This window comes from Rhinoderma darwinii, chromosome 13 (assembly GCF_050947455.1).
Source record: "Rhinoderma darwinii isolate aRhiDar2 chromosome 13, aRhiDar2.hap1, whole genome shotgun sequence".
In the NCBI taxonomy this organism is placed as follows: Eukaryota; Metazoa; Chordata; class Amphibia; order Anura; family Rhinodermatidae; genus Rhinoderma; species Rhinoderma darwinii.
The window spans coordinates 66,319,789-66,347,307 of record NC_134699.1 but is presented as its reverse complement, the minus strand read 5'-3'; the positions used below and the strand labels follow the sequence as shown (position 1 = coordinate 66,347,307).

The following is a 27,519-nucleotide window of genomic DNA, read 5'->3' as shown; positions in this document are numbered from 1 at the left end:
CCAAACACCTCAAACTTCGATTCGTCTGTCCATAACACTTTTTTCCAATCTTCCTCTGGCCAATGTCTGTGTGCTTTTGCCCATATTAATCTTTTCCTTTTATTAGCCAGTCTCAGATATGGCTTTTTCTTTGCCACTCTACCCTGAAGGCCAGCATCCCGGAGTCGCCTCTTCACTGTAGACGTTGACACTGGCGTTTTGCGGGTACTATTTAACCCCTTAATGACCGCCGATAAGCCTTTTCACGGCGGTCATTAATGGGCTTTATTCTACAGCGCCGCCATTCTACGGCGCTGCTGTAGAATAAAGTAAACAGAGCAGGGAGCTGTCAAATCTCCCTGCTCTCAGCTGCTAGAGGCAGCTGAGGGCTGGGAGCGTCCCTGCTCTGCCGGGTGAGATCGATATTAGTATCGATCTCACCCGTTTAACCCTTCAGATGCGGTGCACAATAGCGTGCACCGCATCTGAATGGTTTTGGAGAGAGGGAGGGAGCTCCCTCTCTCTCCCACCGACACCCGGCGATAAAATCGCCGAGTGTCTGTGTCTTCTATGGCAGCCGGGGGTCTAATAAAGGCCCCCAGGTCTGCTTGGAGCGAATGCCTGCTAGATCATGCCGCAGGCATGACCTAGCAGATGCCTGTCCGTTTTAAACGGACAGGCAGTATTACACTGCAATACAAAAGTATTGCAGTGTATTACAATAGCGATCGGAGGATAGTGAAGTCCCCTAGTGGGACTAGTAAAAAAGTAAAAAAAGTTTAATAAAGTTAATTTTAAAAAAAAGTGAAAAAAAAAAATGAAAAACCCACTTTTTCCCTTTACTATTAAAAAAAACTACAATAAAGCAAAAAAGTTACACATATTTGGTATCGCCGCGTCCGTAACGACCCCGACTATAAAGCGGTTACATTATTTAACCCGCACTGTGAACGCCGTAAAAAATAAAATAAAAAACAATGGAAAAATTGCTGTTTTCTGTTAATCCTGACTTTAAAAAAAATGTGATAAAAAGTGATCAAAAAGTCGCATTTACTCTCAAATGGTACCAATAAAAACTGCAAGTCGTCCCGCAAAAAACAAGACCTTATACAGCTATGCCGACGCAAAAATAAAAAAGTTACAGCTCTTCGAATGGGACAATGGAAAAATCTAAAAAATGCCTTGGACATTAGGGCCCAGAATGCAAGCAGGGGGAAGGGGTTAATGAAGCTGCAAGTTGAGGACCTGTGAGGCGTCTATTTCTCAAACATGAAACTCTAATGTACTTGTCTTGTTGCTCAGTTGTGCAGCGGGGCCTCCCACTTCTCTTTATACTCTGATTAGAGCCTGTTTGTGCTGTCCTCTGAAGGGAGTAGTACACACCGTTGTAGGAAATCTTCAGTTTCTTGGCAATTTCTCGCATGGAATAGCCTTCATTTCTAAGAACAAGAATAGACTGTCGAGTTTCACATGAAAGCTCTCTTTTTCTAGCCATTTTGAGAGTTTAATCGAACCCACAAATGTAATGTTCCAGATTCTCAACTAGCTCAAAGGAAGGTCAGTTTTATAGCTCCTCTAAACAGCAAAACTGTTTACAGCGGTGCTAACATAATTGCACAAGGGTTTTCAAGTGTTTTCTAATCATCCATTAGCCTTCTAACACAGTTAGCAAACACAATGTACCATTAGAACACTGGAGTGATGGTTGCTGGAAATGGGCCTCTATACACCTATGTAGATATTGCATTAAAAACCAGACGTTTGCAGCTAGAATAGTCATTTACCACATTAACAATGTATAGAGTGTATTTCTGATTAATTTAATGTTATCTTCATTGAAAAAAACTGTGCTTTTCATTAAAAAAAAAGGAAATTTCTATGTGACCCTAAACTTTTGAACGGTAGTGTACATACAGGAGGAAGGGGCACGGTATATACATACAGGAGGAAGAGGGGGCAGGGTATATACAGACAGGAGGAGGGCACGGTATATACGTACATTGTGAGGGGGCACTGTATATACATATAGGAGGAGGGCACGGTATATACGTACGTGGTGAGGGGGCACTGTATATACATACAGGAGGGGGGCACGGTATATACGTACGTGGTGAGGGGGCACGGTATATACGTACGTGGTGAGGGGGCACTGAATATACATATAGGAGGGGGCACTGAATATACATACAGGAGGACGGCACGGTATATATGTACTTTGTGAGGGGGCACTGTATATAAATACAGGAGGAGGGCACGGTATATATGTACTTGGTGAGGGGGCACGGTATATACATACAGGAGGAGTGCACGGTATATACGTACATGGTGAGGGGGCACGGTATATACGTACTTGGTGAGGGGGCACTGTATATATATACAGGAGGGGGGCACGGTATATACATACAGGAGGTGGGCACGGTATATACATACAGGAGGAGGGCACTATATATACATACAGGAGGAGGGCACGGTATATACGTACGTGGTGAGGGGGCACTGTATATACATACAGGAGGGGGGCACGGTATATACGTATGTGGTGAGGGGGCACGGTATATACATACAGGAGGGGGACACGGTATATACGTACGTGGTGAGGGGGCACGGTATATACGTACTTGGTGAGGGGGCACGGTATATACGTACGTGGTGAGGGGCACTGTATATACATACAGGAGGAGGGCACGGTATATACGTACGTGGTGAGGGTGCACGGTATATACGTACGTGGTGAGGGGCACGGTATATACGTACTTGGTGAGGGGCACGGTATATACATACAGGAGGAGGGCAAGATATATACGTACGTGGTGAGGGGGCACGGTATATACGTACGCAGTGAGGGGGCACTGTATATACATACAGGAGGAGGGCACGGTATATACGTACGTGGTGAGGGGGCACTGTATATACATACAGGAGGGGGGCACTGTATATACATACAGGAGGGGGGCACGGTATATACGTACGTGGTGAGGGGGCACTGTATATAAATACAGGAGGGGGGCACTGTATATACATACAGGAGGGGGGCACGGTATATACGTACGTGGTGAGGGGGCACTGTATATACATACAGGAGGGGGGCACGGTATAAACGTACGTGGTGAGGGAGCACTGTATATACATACAGGAGGAGGGCACGGTATATACGTACGTGGTGAGGGCGCTGCGTCTTGATTCTTCCCGCTCTCTGCACAACCACGTGACTCGGCAGTATCCTAGCTCCCTCTGACAGCAGCCTAACAACGACTACGGGACGTGAAGAGGGACAAAATAGTGCGGCGCGGGAGTGTCTGTAACTGCGTCACTAGATCTTCAGCATCACCTCAGGTAATTATCATCTTATTGTATAGCACACGTCTTCTCTTCTGTCTCAGCAGGTTTATAGGGCGCCATATACAGGAGCTGCAGCGCGGGAAGATAGGCAAAGGAAAGTGGAGCAGTTGCCCATAGCAACCAATCAAATCGCGTCTTTCATTTTCAAACGGGCCGTCGACATATGAGAGCTGTTTTGTGATTGGTTGCTAGGTATTTGGCGCACCTCGCCAGTTGCATAATACACTTTCCTTATTCCACATCATGGCTGTCATGTACACAATACTTAAATAGAAAGAAATGAAAATGGCGCATGATTTTAATGACTCCACCTACACAACCCTTTAAAACTGTCAACGTGGGCATCAAATTATTGGAAAACTCCTAATAAATGTGACTCACGCAATGAGCTTCTTTTTGTGGCGCATTTTGCTTCATAAATCTACTCCACTGTCTTCACCCTTGAAAACACCCATAATATTTATAAATACACGGGTATCGTGCCAGTCTACAAATAAATAAAAGACACATTGCCTGGAAAGTGCCAGACACCGTGTCCACATTACTAGAATATTGTTATACTGCTATTAATGGTGCCCTGTTAATGCCCCTGCAGACAGTAATAGTGCCCCCACAGTAATAATGCCCACACACAGTAATAGTGCCCCCACACAGTAATAGTGCCCCCACACAGTAATAGTGCCCCCACAGTAATAGTGCCCCCACACAGTAATTGTGCCCCCATACAGTAATAGTGCCCCCACACAGTAATAGTGCCCCCACAGTAATAGTGCCCCCACACAGTAATTGTGCCCCATTAATGCCCCCACACAATAATATTGCACCATTAATAACACAAACACAGTAATTGTGCCCCCTTAGTAACCCCCACACAATAATAGTACCCCGGTAGTAACCACACATAGTAATAATGCCCCCTTAGTGCCCTATTAATGCCCCCTACACAGTAACATTGCACCATTAGTAACCCCCACACAGTAACATTGCCCCATTAATGACCCATACACAGTAATAGTGACCCCTTAGTAACTCTCACACAGTAATAGAGCCCCATTAGAAACCCCCTAACAGTAATAGTACCCCCACACAGTATTAGTGCCCCTTAGTAACCCCCATACAGTAAGAGTACCCCGGTAGTAACGCCCACATAGTAATAGTGCCCCCTTAGTAAGCCCAACACATTAATTGTGCCCCATTAATGCCCCTGCACACAGTAATAGTGCCCCCATGAGTAATCATTATACAGTAATTGTACCGTTAGTAATCCCCACATAGTAATAGTGCCCTATGAATGCTCCTGCACACAGAAATAGTTCCCCCTACACAGTAATAGTGCCCCAATAATAACCCACACACAGGAATAGTGCCCCAATAATAAACCACACACAGTAATAGTGCCCCAATAATAAACCACACACAGTAATAGTGCCCCATTATTAATCCACACACAGTAATAGTGCCCCCATGAGTAATCATTATACAGTAATTGTACCATTAGTAATCCCCACATAGTAATAGTGCCCTATGAATGCTCCTGCACACAGAAATAGTTCCCCCTACACAGTAATAGTGCCCCAATATTAACCCACACACCGGAATAGTGCCCCATTAATAACCCACGCACCGGAATAGTGCCCCATTAATTACCCACACACAGTAATAGTGCCTCATTAATGCTCCTGCACACAGAAATAGTTCCCCCTACACAGTAATAGTGCCCCAATAATAACCCACACACAGGAATAGTGCCTCATTAATAACCCACACACAGGAATAGTGCCCCAATAATAACCCACACACAGGAATAGTGCCTCATTAATAACCTACACACAGTAATAGTGCCCCATTATTAACCCACACACAGGAATAGTGCCCCATTAATAACCCACACACAGTAATAGTGCCTCATTAATGCTCCTGCACACAATAATAGTTCCTTTGAAAAACAATAAAACTAATACCTAACCCCGTTCCCATGATGAATAAAGCAGTTCAGACTACAGGCCTCTTCTGGGCCGCATGTGTCGTGGCCCCGGTATTCCGGGCCGGATGTGGCCTATGAGAGTGAATAGTGGGGCATGGAGACAGCTGCTCCCGGCTCCGCCATAGTATTTTAGGGAAGCCATACATTTTACTGTTGCTGGTGAAAATTTAGTACAGGCACAAGTCTCCTAGTATCAATTACTGGGTCATCCGGGCACTTACTGGCCAAGTGGCAACCTTAGTTCCCAGAGTGTCACTCTTTGCCAAGACAGTGTCATATAGTGCCCACATAATAGCAGACAGTTCCCCATATTGCTATACTCTTAAATAGCACCTTATAGGGGTGATATATATCACATCCTTCTGCCTGATGTCAACCGACAGAGCCTAAAAATAACTGAACCCTATTAGGGTATGTTCACACGGCTTATTTTCAGCCGTTTTTCGGGCCATAAACTCCCTGAAAAACGGCTAAAAATACAGAGGCTGAACGTCTCCAAACAGCTGCCCATTGATTTCAATGGGAAAAAACGCATTTCATTCCCACAGTGCGTTTTTTTACGTGTCCGTTTGTAAATACGGCTCACAAAAAACGCCCCGTAAAAATGAAGTGCATGTCACTCCTTGGGCCATTTTTGGAGACATTTTTCATTGTCTCAATAGAAAAACAGCTCAAAAACGGTTGTAAAAAAAACGGCTGTAAATCAGAGGCCGTATTCCCTTGAAAACAGCTCTTGATTTTACGTCCGTTTTTAGTTTGCCATGTGAACACAGCCTTATGTGCTTGGATTTTGTGATGTTTTATGTGTATCCTTGAGAACAGATCTCGCGATCCACAACTATATATATCGCTCTGTTTATATGGCGCACATTCCCAAGCAAAGATTGTGTACATGGGGCTCTATTTATACGTTATTTGTCTACGGGGGAGTTGACGTGTCTGTTAATAATCCTATATCAGTGTTCCTGAGACTGGCGATAGATTGATACTGGCTTGATGTTCAATGATCAGTTTAATCGGAAATTGTTGTTTCAGGTCTGGCTGCTGTGGGAGGATCAAACCTTCAGTTCCTGTGACATCATTACAGCCGCTCATTGCAGACGCAGCAAAATATCCACCAGGTGGAAGAACTGTTGCTGGGAGCAATCTTGTAGATAACCTATGTAGCATTGAGCAGGCTTTTCCGATAAGACGTCTAACTTCTGGGAATCAGCTGATACGACGTGTGAGTTCTTGGTGATAACGAAACGGGACGATATTCGAGCTCCGTTTCTTTAAAGCTCAAAAGTGATAATCGCAACGACAATGGCATTTGCTGAACTGAGGGAAGAACTGAACTGCTCCATCTGCCTGAACATTTATACAGACCCCGTAACCCTGAGATGTGGACACAACTTCTGCTGGGTCTGTATTGATCGTGTGCTGCATACCCAGGACGGGTCGGGGACTTACATCTGCCCCGACTGCAGAGCAGCGTTTCCAGAGCGTCCAGCGCTGCACAAAACCATAGCTCTCCGTAACATAGCACAAAGTTTCCAATCTGAGCAGGAAGAGGAGGCAACGGGTGGCATCTTCTGCACCTACTGCGACTCTTCCGTACCTGCCGTTAAAACCTGTCTACAATGTGAAGCTTCGTTGTGTGACAAGCACTTAAAAAAACACAGCAAGTCAGATGGTCACGTCTTAATGGAACCCACCACTTCCCTAGAGAATAGAAAATGTTCCACCCATAAGAAGATGCTGGAGTACTACTGCACGGAGGACTCCACCTGTATCTGCGTCACCTGCTGCCTGGCCGGAAAACACAAAGGACACCAGGTAGAACCGATGAATGAAGTATCTGAGAAGAAGAGAACGAAGCTTAGAAATCTCCTGGAGAAACTGACCTCAAAGCGAGGAGAGACTGAGATACAAGTCCAGAACCTAGAAGGACAAAAACAGGACGTAAAAAAGAAGGCAGTCGGAGAATCGGAGAGAGTCGCCTCCCTGTTTAGAGACGTCAGGAAAGATCTCGTAGACTTGGAGAAGAAAGTTCTAGGTGAGATCTCCAGACAGATGGATCAGGCGGTCGTCTCGGTCTCCAATCTAATCCAGCAGCTAGAATCGCAGAAGGACGAGTTGTCCAGAGAGATTTCTCGCATTGAGGAGCTGTGTTTCCTGACGGATCCATTAACTCTCTTGCAAGAACGTGAATCTGAGAAATACCACTTTTGGGGTGATGATGAGGGAGGGAACAAAGACCAAAAAAGAGACAGTAAATTTCTTGAATTTGCAAATGATTTGGATAAAAATTTAATCTCCATGACATTACATACGGGGTTGGCCGATATAATGACACATTTGAAGGAAGGCCTCCATATTGTAGAGGTGTCAGACCTACTGTTAGATATCAATACAGTTGCCAATTATGTGCATATAACAAGTGACCTGAAAACGGCTTCTTATTCCAGTAATCAAAAACATCCAGAACTCCCGGAGAGATTCGAGGACTGTCAGGTTTTGAGCACCAGAACCTTCTCTGTAGGACGACATTACTGGGAAGTGGAAGTTAGCAAATTGGGGTCCTGGATGATAGGAGTGTGTTACCCCACTATAGGCAGAAAGGGGGACCAGTCGTACATCGGAAGCAATGACAAGTCCTGGTGTTTATGCAGGTCCAAATCCAAGAAGTATCATTACTCAGTGATGCATCATAATAAGGTTATCCATTTACCGGGCAAGCCTTCCGTTCAGAGATTAGTGATATATCTGGATTACGAGGCCGGACGGTTGTCCTTTTACGAGCTTTGTGAGCCGGTTAGACACCTGCACACTTTCAATGCCGCTTTTGCTGAGCCCCTTCATGCCGCCTTCTACATATGGGATGAATGGGTGATGATCAAGAGTTAGAATCGCGGTGGGATAAGGAAGGATTTATAATGGGGTTTAGCAATGGTAGAAAAAAAATATTCAGTGGTGAGCCCAAAACCCCACCAATTCCCAAACACAAGGACCACGGCGCTGTGTAAAGAGACTGAACCTCTCTAGAACTAGGTTGAGATACCTACAGAGAAGTTATACTGTCCCACCACTGAAATTAATGTTTATTTTACCGTTTTCTAGTGCCGAAACTCAAGGTGTACTATTCGTGATACAAATTTAGTTATTAGCTTCTCACGTCTATTTGCAAATCCCTCGGCTGCTTCTTTGCGGTGGCCTATAGTGGTCCTACCCTAATATATACTGTGTGCAACCATTTATTTACCGTTAATAAGAATATAATAATAATTTTTTTTTGTACAAATCTTATGCTTCGCCTTTTATCGATTGAGCTTTTTTTGTTCTTAAAGCTTTACTATAGTTATTTAGATATGTTTTTTCCAATCCAAACGATTTTGTTGGTATCCTATGTCAATCCAATGTCTATTGGGCAGGGGCAGGGGCAGCCATTGATGATAACATTGTATGGTTTTTTTTGTGTGATTTTTTTTTTCCCAAGTGACAAGTGGTGTCTGAGGCGTCTGGCAACTGCTGATCTCCCCAGCTCTATTATAATGTATGTTCACCACGGCCGAACATTAACCCATGTCTATGGCCACCATTTCTGTTTTTTTTGCACTGCAATAAAGCTGAGTGTTCATTTACGTGTTTTATGCTTTTTTGAGGGGGTCCTCCACCACCAACCATGTCTTCAGTCAACTTTTTCCACTCGTAGCCAACTGTTGATTACTCTTGAGGACAATTGTTGGGGATTTATACATTTCTGGATCAACCCAAGTGTCTTCATTCATCACACTGCTATCACCCTAAGATTGACCAAATATGACCGGGTACCGCCACATGGTTTGTGGATAAAGGGACAGGATAAACCGAAGTGGACACCCTGAATTCATGTTCTAGCTTTTATGAACGGCTATTATCTTCTATGCTTTGAGAAGATGCTTTATGTCGCGCTGTAAAAGAAAGGAGTTCAGTCATTTGGACCTTCAAAGTCTAAAAATACTATTATTTTTCCGCCTATCTTCAGGTTGGAACATGAGTGTATACATGGTGGAGTATTCTCCTAATATGTATGATGCTACATGGCTTGTCACAGTCAGTAGCATATTTTCTATAGGGGTGGAATATCCCATTGCTATGGGAATCAATTAGATGGGAGTCTCAATGCCAAAACTGCCCCTCTCACAGGCTTAGGATAAGGTTGTTAAAGTAGAGAAGGCCTACGCCTGTACACGTGGTGGGGGGGGTACATTGGACATTTAGTACCCTGGATGTCTACAAGTCCGTCCAAAATGGCAGACAGTAAATAGCAGCACAAGGGAGTACACTGATATCCATATCAAAAGTCAGAATGGACCTCCCTCCGAAAAAAAAGGACGGGTTAACTTGCACTATGAGTGAGAACCATGCCAGATGTAGGGTGTATATATATATATATATATATATATATATATATATATATATATATATATATATATATATATATATATATATATATAATAGTGTCTGCCTTTGTACAGAAATTCTAGTAAAAAAGCATACACAATAGTGTTAGCCGGGGTGCATATATAGCTATACCATCTTTAGTGCCCATATAATGCCATCTATGGTCCATAAATAATGTCTTAGTGGCCAGAATATACCTGCCATATAACCGCCACACCATGTCTTACCACTTATATAGTCCCCACACTGAGGGCAATATACCAGTCACATACCCTGCCTCTATTATAGATATGAAACATATTGGAGGTGTTGGTCTGCTAAGGGTTTTGACTAAGTTTGGGGGATTTTCTGGGTTTTTCCAGGTATGCATGATTTATAAGTCAAGGGGAGAAGTTTTTCTCAGCATTTTGGGGAATATTCAGCCCATTCATGCAGGTTTTCCACCTTCAATTTAGGGCGGGACACCATTTCACTTTTTGCAATTATCATCTTGCTAAAATGTAGTGTTTATTAGGCTCGGACTGGTTGTTATATCTAGGTATGACTTATGTGTCCTTGACTTAAAGCTAGGAGACTATAGGGTTAACAAGGATTTACAAGGCTCCAGAAGTGCAAAGTTCAGAACGTTTATGCACATACCCACGTAGACAGCTAGGAACTTCCTCACTACCAGTCCCATTCCACCTTCTAGAAAGATGGACTCCGTAGAGCTGAAGGACGAGTTGACCTGCTCCATCTGTCTGAACATTTATAGAGATCCTGTAACACTAAAATGTGGACACAACTTCTGCCAGGTCTGTATTGATCGTCTGCTGGGTGAACAGGACTCTACCGGAGCTTATAAATGTCCTGACTGCAACAAAATATTTAGCGAGAGGCCATCGCCGCAGAGGAACGTTACCCTGAGCAGCATAGCAGAACGTTTCCTGTCCACCAAGTCACAAAAGGAGGAGGAGGAGAAGGTAGTGATCCCCTGCAATTACTGCATTCACTCTGTCGTAGCCGCTGTTAAGTCCTGTCTACTCTGTGAAGCTTCTCTGTGTGAGGATCACCTTAGAGTCCACAGCAAGTCCCCAGAACACATCCTGTCCAATCCTACTACGTCCCCAGAGATCACAAAATGTTCTATTCACAATGAGATCCTTAAATATTACTGCTCTGAGGAAAACCGCTGCATCTGTGTCTCTTGTTCTCTGGTCGGGAATCACAAAGGACATCCGGTGGATCTCCTACCTGATGCTGCGCATAACATGAAGCAGCGGTTAAAAGATATTGAGGCGGACTACACCAGAGAAAATGGTGTGGCCGAGAACAAACTGAATATCCTACAAGAACGCAAGATGAAGTTTTCCGAGACAACTGCTGAGATAATAAAGAAACATGCGGACGCTATACAGAACATTAGAAATCAGCTTGACCTGCTAGAAAACCAAGTTCTGAGTGAGATCACCCGGCAAGAAGAGCAGGCGTCACTCTCACTCTCTGATCTGATCCAGCAACTGGAAAAAGACAGGGATGACCTGTCCAGCGTGATCAGCGACATCAAGGAGATCTGCGATATGACCAATCCATTAACTTTCTTACAAGAAGGCGCTCGGTTTTTTTACGATGAGGACACAGAATATAAGAAAACAGAAGAGAAAGATATTAATTCAGTCGGGAGCTTTGACGAAGGACTGCTCTGTGAGATGGTACACACAACGATATCTGATATAGTGACAAGTATAAATAACGACCTTTATTGCTTTGAAGCTACTGGTTTGTCACTGGATGCGGACACGGCTTCTAATCTCGTATCCTTATCTGGCGACTTCAGGTCTGCATCCAGGACGGATGTCAGTCAAAATCTCTATGAACACCCGGGGAGATTTACCACCCATGCCCAGGTGTTAAGCACCATGAGTTTTTCATCAGGACTACATTACTGGGAGGTAGAAACCAATGGAACTGAATTCTGGATGATGGGGATGTGTTATGCCAGTATAGAGAGAAATGGGCCAAAGTCTTGGGTTGGAGCTAGCAATAAATCTTGGAGCTTGAAGCGTGAATACAATAGCTACAGAGTTACGCATGGTGGTAAAGTCATCCCACTGACCCTGTACCATTCTGCAAATAGATTCAGGATTTACCTGGATTATGGGGCTGGGCGGCTGTCCTTTTATGAGCTCTGTCACCCAATAAAACATCTACACACCTTCAAAACCACCTTTACTGAGCCCCTCCATGTGGTTTTCTGTGTGTGGAACCATTCATGGTTAAGACTGCGGAGCTAGAGATTGGGTTATCATCCTAAATATATGAATCCATGCATCGTCCTCTTCTGTTAACTGCAGAAATAGTTAACAGAAGAGGACAATTCATGGATTCATATATTTATGATGATAACCCAGCTATATCTGTTCCTGAGTGACAACCAGAATGGTCATCATTATAACACCTATACAGGGTTGTCACCCAGCTTTTCTGTAGTGCTAAATAGAATTCTGCTGAGTTAGGCCCCATGCACACGACCGCAATTACGGACACATTCACTCCTATTGTCCACGGACACCTTCCCGTTTATTTACGGGAAGGTGTCCGGGCCGTAGAAGTGTACAACAAAAGATAGGACATGTCCTATCTTTTGCTTTTTACAGCCTGTGCTCCTATACTTTGTATGGGAGCACGGGCCGAAAATACCCGCAATCGCGGACCATGATTACAGTGTGCATGGGACCTTATGCAGCAATATGGGTGTAGGACCTAGGTCACTGCATTGGTTGTCGGACAGATTTTCCAGAAACTGCATTGTGTAGTGTCCATTCATACATAATAATAGAGAATATAGGTGCCCATACAAATGAACTGTATACTAAAACTTGTGCGGTGTCTATACATAAGAAAAACGAACGAATGAACCCCATCCAAAATATAAATATGGATGAAATCTAATGACTAATCGATTGTATGAAATATAACAATAGATTCATGTATTATAAAATATATAATCAATGTCATAATGTAAAGAATATAAATGTATATACCATAGAGGCAGCTCATACAGCTTCTATGAGGCCTACGGAGGGGGCAGGGAGATTTGGCCCGTATGTGTATAGAGTTTCTTCCTGTTCTGAAATGTTCAACATTTTCCATGTACATTGGGGCAGTTTACTAATATTTTTTACGTTTTAGACAGTAGTTAACAAATGTGCCTCACAGAATTCTGGCTCAATAATAAATGTGCCCCATTGTGTTAAAGGGTTTACCCCAGAATTGACAATTAAATCCTACCCACAGGATAGTTAAAAATTGTCTAATCGCTGGGGCCCCCACCGAATGCGAGAATGAAGGCTCTGAACACTCTGTTCCTCCGAAGGGTATGTGCACACACAAAATAAAAACCGTCTCAAAATACGGAGCTGTTATCAAGGGATTTTCAGAGGATTTTTAATCACGTTTTTCGCTGCGTTATTAACGCCCGTTTTTGGAGCTGTTTTTCTATAGAGTCTATGAAAAACGGTTCCGAAAACGGCTGAAGAAGTGACATGCACGTCTTTTTCACGGGCGTTTTTTTACGTGGCCGTTTTTCGGGATGTTTACGGGCCTGCAAAAACGTCTGAAAACACTCCGTGTGAACATGCCCTCACTGATCGACCGTAGTGAAGAGGACATTGAATGGAGTGGTGAACGCATGCTCGACCGACGCTCCAATCAAGCTTCTCACTACAGGGGGGTTCAGTGAGAGGGAACGGGTGTTCAGGACCCCTGTTTTCGTGATCAGTGGGACCTCCAGTGGTCAGGCATTTATCACCTATCCTGGGTATAGGTGATAATTGTCAATTCTGGTATGACCCCTATAAGTAGAGCTCCAGTTATTGTTATACAAAATCAGTGCAAAGCTCCGGTACATCCCAAAACCTTGCTATGGGATGATCCCCTAGACTTGCCCTCATCTACCCTTCTGGGTCCCGTGCGATTTCAGAGAGAAGTCTGGGAGGTGTGCAGGAAACGCTTTCTTTTGTCATCAGAACGCCCCCCCCCCCCCTTAACTTCCATATTATACACCGCTACTATACCAGGGGGAAATATCTCACAGATGGTCCGACTTTGGACTGGGGCAGATATTTAATATCCTCCATTTATGCCATTCCGCTCTCTCCGGATGACTCCAATCTGCCTACACCTAGATATATGACCAAGTGGTAAACCATAGTAGGCAGACTGGTGCCGCCTGTACAGATCATATGGTCAATGGCGGCCAAGACTTTCCTTTGTAGGACATACAAAGAAAAGCAATATCAAATTCTTATGTTCTGGAACCACACCCCTGCCCTATTACATAGTTTCAACCCGAATCATCTCATCTGTATGTTGGCGATGCCGGAGTCAAGTGGGTGACCCGTTCCATATTTTTGGGGAATGCCCCTTTGTGAAACAATTGGTTGGAGGTTAAAGACTTGACAAACGCAGTACTACAACTGGATATTCCCTTGGATCACCTACATTATTTGGTAAATATTCCTTCTCGGTCTGTAGGGAAACATCTCGCTCGCCTATTCCAACACTTCCTCACAGCAGTTAAGACCCTGATTGACCGGAAGTGGAAACGACTTTTATCTCTCCCTCCCCTTCCTACTGTTCTTCCCCCTTGTCTTGTCTTGTCTTGTCTTGTCTTTTCTTGTTTGGTGTCCCGGACCCTTCATTACCGTTTATTAGAGATTTTTATACACGTCGTGTTTTTCTTTTTGTACAATTGTTACAACTTGATTTTATGATCTGACGCTTTTGTACTTCTGTACAGTTTGTAGATTCTGATCATATGATTTATTGTTCTGAATGTATTTGAAAACCTGTCAATAAAAACTCAGTTGAAACCAAAACCAGTGCAAAGCTAAAGAGGAAGAGAGAGCAGGGGCTGTGCATTTATATGAAGCCTGAGTGACTGGCTGCTATATCATTGACAGTTCAGCACCCATGTACAGGAGAAGGAAGCACTCAGGAGGATAACTAGCTGGGTTAGGGTCAGCTATGGATCTATCATTTAGTCATAGGGTCACCCAGGCTCCCCAGTTATGCGCAGCCCCTGCCCTCAACACACTTCCCCTTGCTTTCCGTAGCAAGAAAAGGCAGCATACAATCAGAACTAGAAGAGATCTCAGCATAGGTTTGGTTTTTGGGTGGAGATGTGCTATAACTTTTAATTTCTGCAGCAATAAAATTTATAATTCTTTAAACCCCTCGTTGTCTCAGATGCCTTATTGCCTTTTTTTGTCACAAAGTTTACCATTGGCTGTTTTACGAGAGCCTGTGTAGTCTGCATCCCAAGTAAAATACAGACGGAGACAAAAGTATTGAGTGTTTGTTGCTTTTGTGTATTTTTGTTTTTTCTGTAATGTATAAAATCTTTTAATAAAAATGTAAGATTTAAAAAAAAAAAAATACAGACAGAGACACCTTCCCAGTCTAAGACCCCCCTACTTTTTGGCTATGGGGGTCCTAGTACTAAAAAATATGTTTGAGGCTATCAAACACGTTATATCATCAGTCGGGCTCTGTAGCGCCCCCTATTCGTCCAATTCTTGCCAAATCATCACATTACACTAGAAGGTTTTTCGGTTTAGCCATCGTTTAATGAAGTTCTGCAACTTCCTAATAGGCTTAGTGTTTCATTTCCTCACTGCTTGCTGTCAGTGAATAGAAACATTTCTACATGACAAATCTACATTACAATGTTACATTTTCTCTGTGTCCTATTCAGTGGCGTAACTACCGCCGTAGCAGTCGTAGCTGCTGCTACGGGGCCCGCAGCATGAGGGGGCCCGTGTCGCCCGCCGGCACGGGCCCCCATCATGGCCGGAGGCTCCGCTAGCAGCCGCTATGGCTGCTACAGCGCGACGCCACTGAACACTACGGCAGAGCAGGGAGGTATCTCCCCGCTCTGCCATTAAACAAAAGACATGTATCCCCTATCCACAGGATAGGGGATACATGTGTGATCGCTGGCAGCGATAGGGAGAACGGGGGACTGAAAGTCCCCTGAAGTTCTCCATCACAAACCTCGGACTTCCGGGTCTGTGTCGGCAGCTCCGTAGAAATGAATGGAGCGCCGGTCGTGCTTGTGCGCATGCGTGACCAGCGCTCCTTTCATTTTTATTGAGCTGCGCAGACGCCGGAAGTCAGAAGTGAGTCATGAAGAACTTCAGGGGACTTTCGGTCCCCCGTTCTCCCTATCAGTGCCAGCGATCACACATGTATCCCCTATCCTGTGGATAGGGGATACATGTCTTTTGTAGGACACACTGTAGGTGAGATTTTTTTGGGGGGTTGGGGCTGCATGGCGTTACCTACAGGGGGGCTGTATAGCGTTACCTACAGGGGGGCTGTATAGCGTTACCTACGGGGGGCTGTATGGCGTTACCTATAGGGGGCTGTATAGCGTTACCTACAGGGGGGCTGTATAGCGTTACCTACAGGGGGGCTGTATGGCGTTACCTACAGGGGGGCTGTATAGCGTTACCTACAGGGAGGGCTGTATGGCGTTACCTACAGGGGGGGCTGTATGGCGTTACCTACAGGGGGGGCTGTATATCGTTACCTACAAGGGGGCTGTATGGCGTTATCTACAGGGGGCTGTATAGCGTTACCTACAGGGGGGCTGTATTACGTTACCTACAGGGGGGCTGTATAGCGTTACCTACAGGGGGGCTGTATGGCGTTACCTACAGGGGGCTGTATGGCGTTACCTACAGGGGGGCTGTAAAAAAGGCACTATCAAGGTGGGGTTGTGTGACACCCAGGGGAGGAGGGGCCCCAGTCAAAAGTTTGCTATGGGGCTCAGTCTTTCCTAGTTACGCCCCTGGTCCTATTGCTATGCTTGTATGTCAGTCTTCACTTCACTCGTTTGGAGTTCTATTCATGAACCAGGAAGCTCGAGCTGCAGGTCTTGCTCATATAGGAGAGTGCTTTTGATTCTGCCGCAGGGCATGGGATAAGTTAAACAAGTGATCACCAGATCAGCTTAATAAATTTGCTCGTATACTTGATTATCTGGCCTCCGGGCGCCCAGAATGAAGTTACACCCCTATTAATGGTGATTCAGGAAATTCCAGAACGCAAGTTTTTACACACCTGATTTCACTAAGTCCTCCCGGGGGAAATTCATTGGTAAAACTAATTTCCATGATAGCGTCCTTCAGTTATGGCGTCTGCAGATCTCAGGGACGAGCTGCTCTGCTCCATCTGCCTGAACATTTATACAGATCCTGTAACCCTACAATGTGGACACAACTTCTGCCGGGAGTGCATTGACCATGTATTGGAGCAGTCTGGAGGCCATAGATGTCCTGACTGCAGAGCAGAGTTTCCAGAACGTCCTACTCTGCAGAGGAACATAGCTCTGCATAACATAGCAGAGCGATTCCACACTACTCCTCCAGATCAGGAGGACACTGGTATCTCCTGCACTCACTCTCCTGTACTTGCTGTTAAGTCCTGTGTCCATTGTGAAGCTGCTCTGTGGGAGGAACATCTAAGAGTCCACCTCAAGTCACCAGAGCATGTCCTGGTAGACCCCAGCTTTTCCATGAAGATGAGAAAATGCTCAACGCATAAGAAAATCCTTGACTATTACTGCATGCAAGATGCCTCTGATATTTGTATGTCTTGTTGCCTAACTGGAGAACATGTAGGACACGCGGTGGTGCCAATGGTTATTGCCTCGGAGGAGAAAAAGGAAAAAATGAGAACTAACCTGAAGAAACTGGCCTCCATAATAGAAGGAACTAAGAGAAAAGTTCAGAGTCTAGAGAAGAACAACAGAAAAGCCAAGGAGAAAGCCACCAGAGAAATGGAGAGAGTCACTAACGAGTTCAGAGGAGAGCTGGTAGTCCTGGGCAAGGAGCAGGTGTCACTCTCAGTATCTGATCTGATCCAACAACTGGAGATAAAGAAGGACAAGCTGTCCAGGAAGATGGGTCATCTCGAGGAGCTGTGTTATATGACTGATCCCTTGGTTATTTTGCTAGAATGGGAAGCTGACCAAGATGAGGACTGGGAACTGGCTAGGGGTGGAGGTGTTCCTGATGAAGGTCTGATCTTGGGATTTGCAGATTATATTTACTATTTTAGGAGAAACTTCTGCCTGCTTAAAAAAATGTCTTCAGAGGAAAGAAAAGATCTGTGTGATATCCCGAATGGGGTTAAAAGAGGAGCCCAAGACTTAGTACTGGATATAGACACAGCGGGGGTACATGTGAAGATACAAGAAGGGCTCAGGACTGTCTCCTGGTCAAGAGGAATCCATAACTACCCCAAGACATCAAAAAGGTTCAGGTGCTCGCAAGTACTCAGTGTCATGAGGTTCTACACAGGGAAGCATAAATGGAAGCTTGAGACTAGTAGACGGGGGAACTGGAGGATGGGGGTGAGCTACGGCGCCACCGAGAGGAAGGGCTTTCGGTCTATAGTTGGGAATAATAACAAGTCGTGGTGCTTATTACGATCCAAGCAGCAATATTCAGTGATACACAATGGAAGGGAGATTCCGTTACACCCCGGTTCTTCTTGTAATTTGATTGGATTTATCCTGGATTATGAGGTCGGTCGGTTGTCCTTCTATGAACTTTGTGACCCCATCAGACATTTATACACCTTGACTGCCACCTTCACCGAGCCCCTGCACGCTGCAGTCTGGATATATAATGCCTGGGTCAGAATCAGACATTATGATTACATGTCGCTAAAAACTCAGGCTGAACCATGAGGAGTACATTTGCTAAAACTGATCTTGTGTTACATCATGTCTTATACTCTAGTCACATCCAGAGCTGCATTTACAACTCTCATGGCTGCCACTTGGAATCCATTAGCCCTGTGCTGAAGCACACACATAGCTGAAGTGCTAAGATACGATGCACCCTGATGTATTGTATTGTGGGAGATGTAATTTTCTTGCACATCAGATTGTTGTACAGTGCCTAGTGAAAACATTACATCTCCCACAATGCAATACAAAAGAGGAAACGCTATATATGATATAAGGCTATTATGGGAATTGCTTCTGTGATCTGACCTCGTAGTCTGGGAGTTTGGGTGTTCTTTTGTTTTTAATAGTTACAGAATTGCTGAGGGTATGCATTCACAGTGGCTATGGCAGTGCCAGCTGAAGATGGTAAACCACAAGGAAGCTGGAATAAGTGAGATGCACCTGAGATGCAGAAATGTGTTATTTGCTCCTGTCTGACTCATCACTCTGAGCGCTGCTCTGAGGGTTAATCACATTAAATGCTTGGCCAAAGAAAAATAAAAGCTTGATTCATCAGTAATAAAAATAGTGTGAGTCATTATTCGTCTTGATTCAGCTTGTCCTGGGGCTCTGGGAAGGAGGGGATGTGGGGAAGGGGTTAATGGAAAGAAAATGATAGAACAATAAACTCCTCTGCGTAAGACAAAGAAAGAAATTGTTATTCGAGGTATTGGATATATTGGGGAATTGAATGACTAGCGATTCCCTAACAAACACCGATTACTGGAAACGCGGCCGACAAGTGGGAGTAACTCACAGGGTTAACCCACTATGAGAAAACATCTGGATTCTTTAAAACATACAAGGACCATAGTTATTAGAGTTTTAAACTTTGATATAAAAATTCAGAGCTGACAAAAGTATAAAATAGAACACGAGCAAAACAGTTACAACATAAAAGGGAGAAATACCAGAAAGACCTAAACACACTAAGATTTTTTTATGGGTAAACGCCTTGAAATACGCTTTAAAAAAAAACGGTAGCTGAACGTCTACAAACATCTGCCCATTGAATTTAATATTTAATGTTGAAAACCGCATTTCTTTACGCCGCCGATTTTTGGAGCTGTTTTTCATTGTGTCAATAGAAAAACGACTCCAAAAAAAACGCCTCAAAAATGTTTTCAGCTTTAAAAACGGATGAAAATCGGAGGCCGTTCCCTCTGAAAACAGCTCCGTAATTCTCAGTCGTTTTTACTTGGGTGTATGAACATACCCTTACAATCTGCAGAGTCCTCGGCTTCCTGGGGTGTGGGTAAGAACAAGGGACACACACTTCACACCTCGATCTGACCCCACAATGTGACCCACTTTCTATAGAACAATTCAAAAGCTGCTCATACACATTATATAAACGTCGGCCGAACCCGCCAATCTTGGTGGGAGGGGCCGACCATCTAATAAGTATAAGGGTTTCCCAATGGCAGAGGTCAGGGGAAAGAAGGACCGATACTGTGTGGGGTCACTAGGAGGGCATTCAACAGAGTGGGAACACTATTAGAGTATGATACTTTGAGGGCACTAAGGGGGCATTATACTGTGTGGGGGCAATATGGCGGCATTATACTGTGTGGGGGTACCACAGGGGCATCATAATTTGTGGGGGCATGGTCAAATAACGAGTGGCACCAAAACACTATCACCATGAATAGTGCTACATGGAGTGCCCCCAGGAATTGTGCCAGCCAGAGTGCACCCCTAAACTGCACCAACTAAACTGTCTCCCATGATTAGAGTCAGCTGGAGTGCCCCATGAATTCTGTAAGCCAAAGATCCCCCATGAATAGTGCCAACTGAAGTTCCCGCATAATAAGTGCCAGTCCAAGTGCCCCATGATTAGTGCCAGAAAGTGTACTCCCCTATATAGCACCAGTCAGAGAGCCCTCCATGAATAGTGCTAGTTGGAGTTCCCCCATGAATAGTTTCAGCTAGAGTGCCCTCAAGAATAGTGCCTGCCAGAGAGTCCCCATAAATAGTGCCTACTGGAGTTTCCTCATGAATAGTTCCAGCCGATTTGCCCCATGATTAAGGACAGCAAGAGTATCCAGATTAACAGCACCAACCAGAATATTACCAATGAATAGCACCAGCCAGAGAGCGCCCCATGATTAGTGTTAGGTGGAGTTCCCCCATGAATAGGGCCAGTCAGATTGCCCCCATAAATAGTGTAAGAACATGTTTACTAAACTTCACACATGTAATGTAGTATAGCATTCGTATATGAGTAGAAACAAGAGGTTATTTACATATAAACATAACCATGGCAACCAGTATAAAAACCTCCACTGCTGGCTGTGTCCATAGAACTGGAAAATAGTGTAAAGCAAAAACAAGGTTTATGAAGTGACTACCACATTCAAAGTCTATGGGAGTGCCAAAGATAACTGAGTACAATGTTGGGCACACGGCCGTAATTTTGCGGATTAAAGTACGGACCCATTCATTTATATTGCCCACGGACACACTCCTGTATATTTGCGGGAAGGTGTCCGGGCCATAGATAGGCTCCGAAAAAATAAGACGTCTTATTTTTTTATTTTATGGACCCCCATTAGTCAAACATTTATCACCAATCCCATGGATAGATGATGAGCTTCAATCTTGGGCCAAGACTGGTACAGAAGGTGAGGGGACCCTGCCCGCGAGGGCTTACAACCTATATAATGATATAGAATGGCAAATAATTTAATGAAATGTTATATAATATAATGTAATATAATGTAGTCTCATATAATATAATATAATATAATATAATGTAGTGCCATATAATGTGATGTAATATAATAAGTGCAATATAATGTCATATATTATCCTACACTGTAATCTAATATAATGTGATAGAATCTAATGTCATATAATGTGATGTTATATAAGATAATGCAACATTATTGTAGTTGTAATGTATTGTGATGTAATATTCTACAATATAATATATATATATTTTAAATATTAATTTACGTATATATATTAGTGTTTGTGAGAATTATCATTATATAATCGGTTCACTCTATGCTGCCACCTAGTGGTCACGTTTAAACACGTTCCTAAGGCCGGAGAAGGCTCACGCATGCGCAGTGGACATGGAACGTCGCGTTGCGACCTGTAACCCCCAGCGGGAAACATTAGGAAGGCAGAATACGCATGCGCAGTGACATCTAGCGCCGGCATGGAGGCTCTGCTGGAGAAGGAGCTGAGTGTCTCCGGGGTGAAGCTGTCTGGTCACTCAGGAGGGGGCTGCATCAGTCAGGGCCAGAGCTATGACACTGACAGGGGCTGCTTCTATGTCAAGTCCAACCACAAGTCTGAGGTGCGATATAGGTTATAATAGTCCAGTCAGTGACAGCATGTCTCTACCTTCCTGGTCAGTCTGTGATACTAGTGGGTGTGGAACTACAGGTTTCAGCATGCCCCGTCTATGAGACCTAGAATTCTGTCAGTAATAGCATTGAGAAAGTATGTGAACCCCCTCTGTGTGTTGCAATGTCCACAGCCCTGTGTTTAATTGTCCTCGTCCGCCGGTTATATCCGTTTCTGGGAAAGCTGGGTGACGGTCTTTAGGGGTTGCCACCCGTCTTTCTTAGGGTAGATGGTCCTAGTTATTCAGGGGTTTGGGAAAGCTGGGTGACCAGCCCTAATAGAGGGTTGTCACCCAGCTTTCCCTGAAACAGATAGGACTAAGAACTGGCTAGATGGAAATGTGATTGAAGGAGAGGGATTATTAGGGATAATCCAGATGACGAGTCCCCGGAATACTTAGTGCCGTCTTTGAGGCTGGAGGTCCCGTGCGCCTCCATCACCACTTTACATCATCACCTCTTTACTTCTCAGGCAAGGAAGATGTTCGAGGGAGAAATGGCGAGTCTGGAAGCCATTCTCCAAACGACCACCATCAGGGTCCCCAAACCAGTGAAGGTCATCGACCAGCCAGCAGGGGGCGCTATGCTGGTGATGGAGCACTTGAACATGAGAAGTCTCAACAGGTAGACTGCTGTAAGAACGCTCTATTGTATGTTCATGCCGTCAGTCTAGAATGTCACCCCATTACATCACTGCATGCCCCAAACGTGATCAAATCAACACTGGTGCACCTGCTATGGGCTCTCGTAGCTGTAGTGAGCATGCCCCTCCATGCATGCCCACATATGGCTAGATTAGCCATGAGTCACCTGCTATGGGCTCTCGTAGCTGTAGTGAGCATGCCCCTCCATGCATGCCCACATATGGCTAGATTAGCCATGAGTCACCTGCTATGGGCTCTCGTAGCTGTAGTGAGCATGCCCCTCCATGCATGCCCACATATGGCTAGATTAGCCATGAGTCACCTGCTATGGGCTCTCGTAGCTGTAGTGAGCATGCCCCTCCATGCATGCCCACATATGGCTAGATTAGCCATGAGTCACCTGCTATGGGCTCTCGTAGCTGTAGTGAGCATGCCCCTCCATGCATGCCCACATATGGCTTGATTAGCCATGAGTCACCTGCTATGGGCTCTCGTAGCTGTAGTGAGCATGCCCCTCCATGCATGCCCACATATGGCTTGATTAGCCATGAGTCACCTGCTATGGGCTCGCATAGCTGTAGTGGGCATGCCCCATACACGGCCATATCAACAGTCGTGCAATGGGGCACCTGCTATTGTCTCCCAAAGCTGTAGTGAGCGCTCCCATTCATGCACACCCACACATGGCTGGATCAACACTGGTGCAATTGGGCACCCGCTATGAGCTCTCATAGCTGTAGGGGGCGTTACCAGTGATCTGCTCTGTACATGACCCCTCCCATATTAGCACCTCATGTCATCGGTGTGGGTTTGCCGTAACCAGACTGTAAGCGTTTGGTTGCTGTTTTACAGACAGTCCGCCAAGCTGGGGGAGCAACTTGCCGATCTTCACCTCCATAACCAGCGGCTGCGAGGAAAGCTGGACAAAGAAAGCGGCACTGTGGGTAATTACATGTCAGCAAACACCTCTCGTGCCCACTAGAGGGCAGCGTTCACACACCGTTTTTTGCAGGCAGAAAATTCTGTCTGGAAAAATCAACTCCGTTTTTTAAGTGGTTTTGCACCACACGCGATTTTTGATGCGGTTATTGCCACTGTTTTTTAACGCGTTTTTTTTTTTTTTTTTCCCCAACAGAAAAAAACGCGCACTTTTCTTATTTACTGAAAAACCCTTAAAAATTTGTGACAAAAAAAACTTGTTTATTTCCGTCTCATTGATTTCAAAGGGGTTTTTGAGGTGGAAAATATCTCAAGATGGGCCATGCCGCTTCTTTCCCACGAGCAAAAAAAAAAAACGCTCGTGGGAAAAAAACGCCTCCACCTCCCATTGAAATCAATGGGAGTCAATTTCAGCCGGTTTTTGCTGCGGTTTCTGTGGCAAAAAAAAAACCTCAGTGTGAACAGGGCCTAACTGTTTCAGTCTTAGACCACAGGAGGCCAGGGACCGCCATGGGGGGTTCACAAAGATAATTACCGATTCCCCTCCAAATACATTTTCTTTTTTTCTTTTCGGTAAAGGAGCGGGACAGTCGGACATGGAATACATCGATAAATTTGGCTTCCACACGGTGACCTGCTGCGGATACCTTCCCCTGGTAAGAGTCCGATATGGCGGTCCTACCCCCCTCCCCCGATACTGTCAATGGAAGTGTCAGCATATGTGACAGCTCACGGGACAAGTGTTTGATTGACAGGTGAATGATTGGCAGGAGGACTGGGTGACCTTCTACTCCCGCCAAAGAATCCAGCACCAAATGGACCTGCTGGAGAAGTCGTCCGGAGACCGAGACGCCAGGGAGTTGTGGTCACAATTACAGGTGGGTCGGGTAGATATATAATATATCATTACTAAGCCGGTATCGCTGTGATGTCATCGGTTTGTCGTGCTGCCGTTTCATAAATCAAATCTCCAGGCTCCTCCTCCTTATTGAGGCTCTTCCCCTCAGCAGTTTCCTGATTATCTCGTTTCTTGTAGTTTATAAATGGATTTCAGAATCACTCAACTGCTGATGATGGCTTTGTTATAACGGAGCAGAGCTTCAGTGTAAAGCATAGGGAGGGACAAAGCAGCTGCAGCATTCCTTGAGACAAGAACTGTGCCCTAATGGAGCAGAATTGCAGTGTAAAGCATGAGGGGAGGGACAGAGCAACTAGTGAGATAGGATGGGGAGACCAAACAACTTCAGACTCCAAAAGATTATGAAGTCAATAATCAGAACTGTGTCCTAATGGAGCAGAGCTGCAGTGTAAAGCATGCAAAGAGACCAAGCAACTTCCTCACATTCTGTTAGGCAGGGCAGCAAAGCTGGAGTCCTTGATCATAGGTGTGTCCAAATGGAGCAGAGTTGCAGTATAAAGCATGGTCAACCCCTTTAAATTTTGTCTTGACGCCAGCTGTCCCCTCCCACTTTATTATTATTCTAATGCGGGGACAGAGGACATCAGGTTGGACTCCACGTGACTATGTATGTCTTGTGGTTGCTCCCTGCTTTTTCCCATGGTGCTTTGCTGCGTTCTCATCCCCATATCACTTGTGTCTTGTCACACAGCTGAAGGTCCCTCAGCTCTTCTCTGAGGTGGAAGTCGTTCCGTCCCTTCTTCACGGGGACCTGTGGGGAGGGAACGTGGCCGAGCTGGACACTGGACCGCTGATATTTGACCCTGCCTGCTTCTATGGACATTCAGAATTCGAGCTGGCAATCGCCGGCATGTTTGGAGGGTTTGGCTCCTCCTTTTACTCCGCCTACCACTCAAAAATCGCCAAGACCCCCGGCTTCGACAAGCGGCTGAAGTTTTACCAACTGTTCCACTATCTGAACCACTGGAATCATTTTGGAAGCGGCTACAGGGGGTCATCACTGAGCATCATGAGAAGTCTTCTAAAGTGATGTCATCACACCAGACCTGCCATGCCCCGCCCCCTCAGGCCCCGTACTAGACAGCCGTTTTGCCCGGAGTGCTACTTTATTCAATGTATGCTAAAAGTTCTGCAACTTTCTAAAATATGTTGTATTTCGTTCCTCACCATTTTCAAGATGTATGCTTGCGGTCAGTGAATGGAAACTCAGTGTTACAATTTTGACTTTGTTTTGCTCATACAGTTGCAGTTTGTTACCGTGTATCAGTAGGTTGGAGTCTAGGTACACTCTTAAAGGGAATGTGTCGCTAGAAATTTTTTTTTTTTTTTTTTTTTTTAGTTCATTATTATTTAAGTGATTACACATTGTTTTAATTTTTTCACAAGTCAGGAAATATAAATTAGATTCTAATTTATAACATTTCCATGTGCTGACCACTAGAGGGAGCAGTTCCCAAAATTGCAGCATGGTCAATGTGGTAAAGCAACCTCATTGATTTATGCTGCAAATTTGGGGTGGACACACTCGCTCTAGTGTCCTCACACAATCCCCCCTCCCTTATTCTGGCTAGTGCTAAGAGAAGGAGGGGGTTGAATCTTCAAACCTCCTGCACTGTGTGCCGCCATTTTCTGAGCGACTGCACAGTGTAGGAGGATTAGATACAGTGGTAATCAGACAGTATAACACGAACATAATACACACTTGACATACACAAACATAACTTACTTGCTCCTGCCGCCGCCGCTCCTATTCCTTGCACCTTCGCTTCGTTGAACATATGGCCGGAAGCCACGGCCGGAAGTCGTCATCTTACTGTCCGGCCGCGGCTTCCGGTCCACAAGAAAATGGCGCCGGATTTCGCTCTGCAAACGAGCTTCGTTTTGGTCTGTGTGGGAGCGGCGCATGCGTCGTTCCTACACAGACGGCGTACACTATAGTGAATGGAACGGCTCCCGCTCGCATTCTCTATGCGGATGTATGTGCCATATTCCATCTCTGTATATGTCGTTAGTCGTTAATCGACACAGATGAAAAAAAATGGCAGCCCCCATAGAGAAGTAAAAGTAAAAACAAAGTAAAAAGTAGAACGTGAGAACACAAATAAATAAAATTTATCTTAATATATTAAAAGCAATATGATAAAAAAAAAAAAAATCTTGACACCTTCCCTTTAAATATGTCTTAAGGCGTCGTAGTGGGGGGAGTCTACAATGACCGCCCAGTGTGGTTGACGCCCATCACTGGTACACGCCCATTATGGGCGGAGTTTTGATTCTATGAGGCTCCAATTCAAGTCACAGTAAATGTATTTGTGATGTGTTCTCATAGGATTGTCTAGACTGGATACATTGTAACAAACCCTCAGCTGTGAGAAGTATAAGATCTGTACTGTCTCAATGACCGCAAGCAGAGATCTTAAAAAATAACAAAGTATATTAGAAAGTCGTAGAACTTTTCATTGTTCAGTGATTAATCCTCATTTACATTATATTCTGTTTTTAGTTTTAGTCGCGGACTATTATTAATGGGATGGCATGACTTTTACAATACAATCATTAAACCTACCGCTCTGCGCTACTGCTGCGACTGTTATTGTATCCATGGTAACAAGTGACATCACTGTATCATTGTTACATATATTGTAGGGTGTTTTTAATAATTTGGGGGAGGGGTAGAGGGGTGGATCTCAGGTACGATATTACAGGTGTAACATGACGGTGTCAATTTTCCCCTAGAACAGCACTAAGATTTAAGGGCCGACATTATTACTTATAATACCTCAGCTGCTGCAGAACATCATGTTAGCCACTGATCGATTACCATGAAATGCCCTCTGGTGTGTATCATAGTGCCAGCGAAATGCCCCTGATAGTACAAACAACAAACTCCCCCAAACAAGGTCGCCCACAATTCGCCTTTATATACAGTGTCAACCACAGTGCCCCGCCACAGATTGCCAGTAATATATGCCCCAAAATGTTCCTGCCCACAATTCACCTTTATATATAGTGCCAACCACAGTGCCCCGCCAGACAGTGCCAGTAATATATAGCCAAAATGTGGCCGCCCACAATTCACCTTTATATACAGTGCCTACCAGTGCTTCCCTCACAGTGACAGCAATACATACTTCCAAACAGTGCCAGCAACA

At 44.7% G+C, this 27,519-nt stretch overlaps 4 protein-coding genes across 4 annotated transcripts; all 4 read left to right on the top strand.

The window, feature by feature from the left end:
- Window positions 1-3,203: 3,203 nt before the first annotated feature.
- LOC142666034 (E3 ubiquitin/ISG15 ligase TRIM25-like) lies at window positions 3,204-8,925 on the top strand. Its single transcript, XM_075845901.1, has 2 exons — window positions 3,204-3,312; window positions 6,338-8,925. Exon 2 carries the CDS (start codon window positions 6,608-6,610, stop codon window positions 8,189-8,191), a length of 1,584 nt encoding a protein of 527 aa, XP_075702016.1. The 5' UTR covers window positions 3,204-3,312; window positions 6,338-6,607; the 3' UTR covers window positions 8,192-8,925.
- A 1,497-nt stretch (window positions 8,926-10,422) lies between these two features.
- Window positions 10,423-12,000, top strand: LOC142666558 (E3 ubiquitin/ISG15 ligase TRIM25-like). The gene has a single exon (XM_075846654.1). The coding sequence runs from the start codon at window positions 10,423-10,425 to the stop codon at window positions 11,998-12,000; it is 1,578 nt and encodes a 525-aa protein (XP_075702769.1).
- A 4,904-nt stretch (window positions 12,001-16,904) lies between these two features.
- LOC142665550 (E3 ubiquitin/ISG15 ligase TRIM25-like) lies at window positions 16,905-18,467 on the top strand. The gene has a single exon (XM_075845255.1). It carries the CDS (start codon window positions 16,905-16,907, stop codon window positions 18,465-18,467), a length of 1,563 nt encoding a protein of 520 aa, XP_075701370.1.
- Window positions 18,468-21,649: 3,182 nt separating this feature from the next.
- Window positions 21,650-26,945, top strand: LOC142666162 (ketosamine-3-kinase-like). Its single transcript, XM_075846119.1, has 6 exons — window positions 21,650-21,816; window positions 22,338-22,489; window positions 23,362-23,453; window positions 24,028-24,104; window positions 24,204-24,326; window positions 25,059-26,945. Exons 1-6 carry the CDS (start codon window positions 21,676-21,678, stop codon window positions 25,395-25,397), a joined length of 924 nt encoding a protein of 307 aa, XP_075702234.1. The 5' UTR covers window positions 21,650-21,675; the 3' UTR covers window positions 25,398-26,945.
- Window positions 26,946-27,519: the final 574 nt, after the last annotated feature.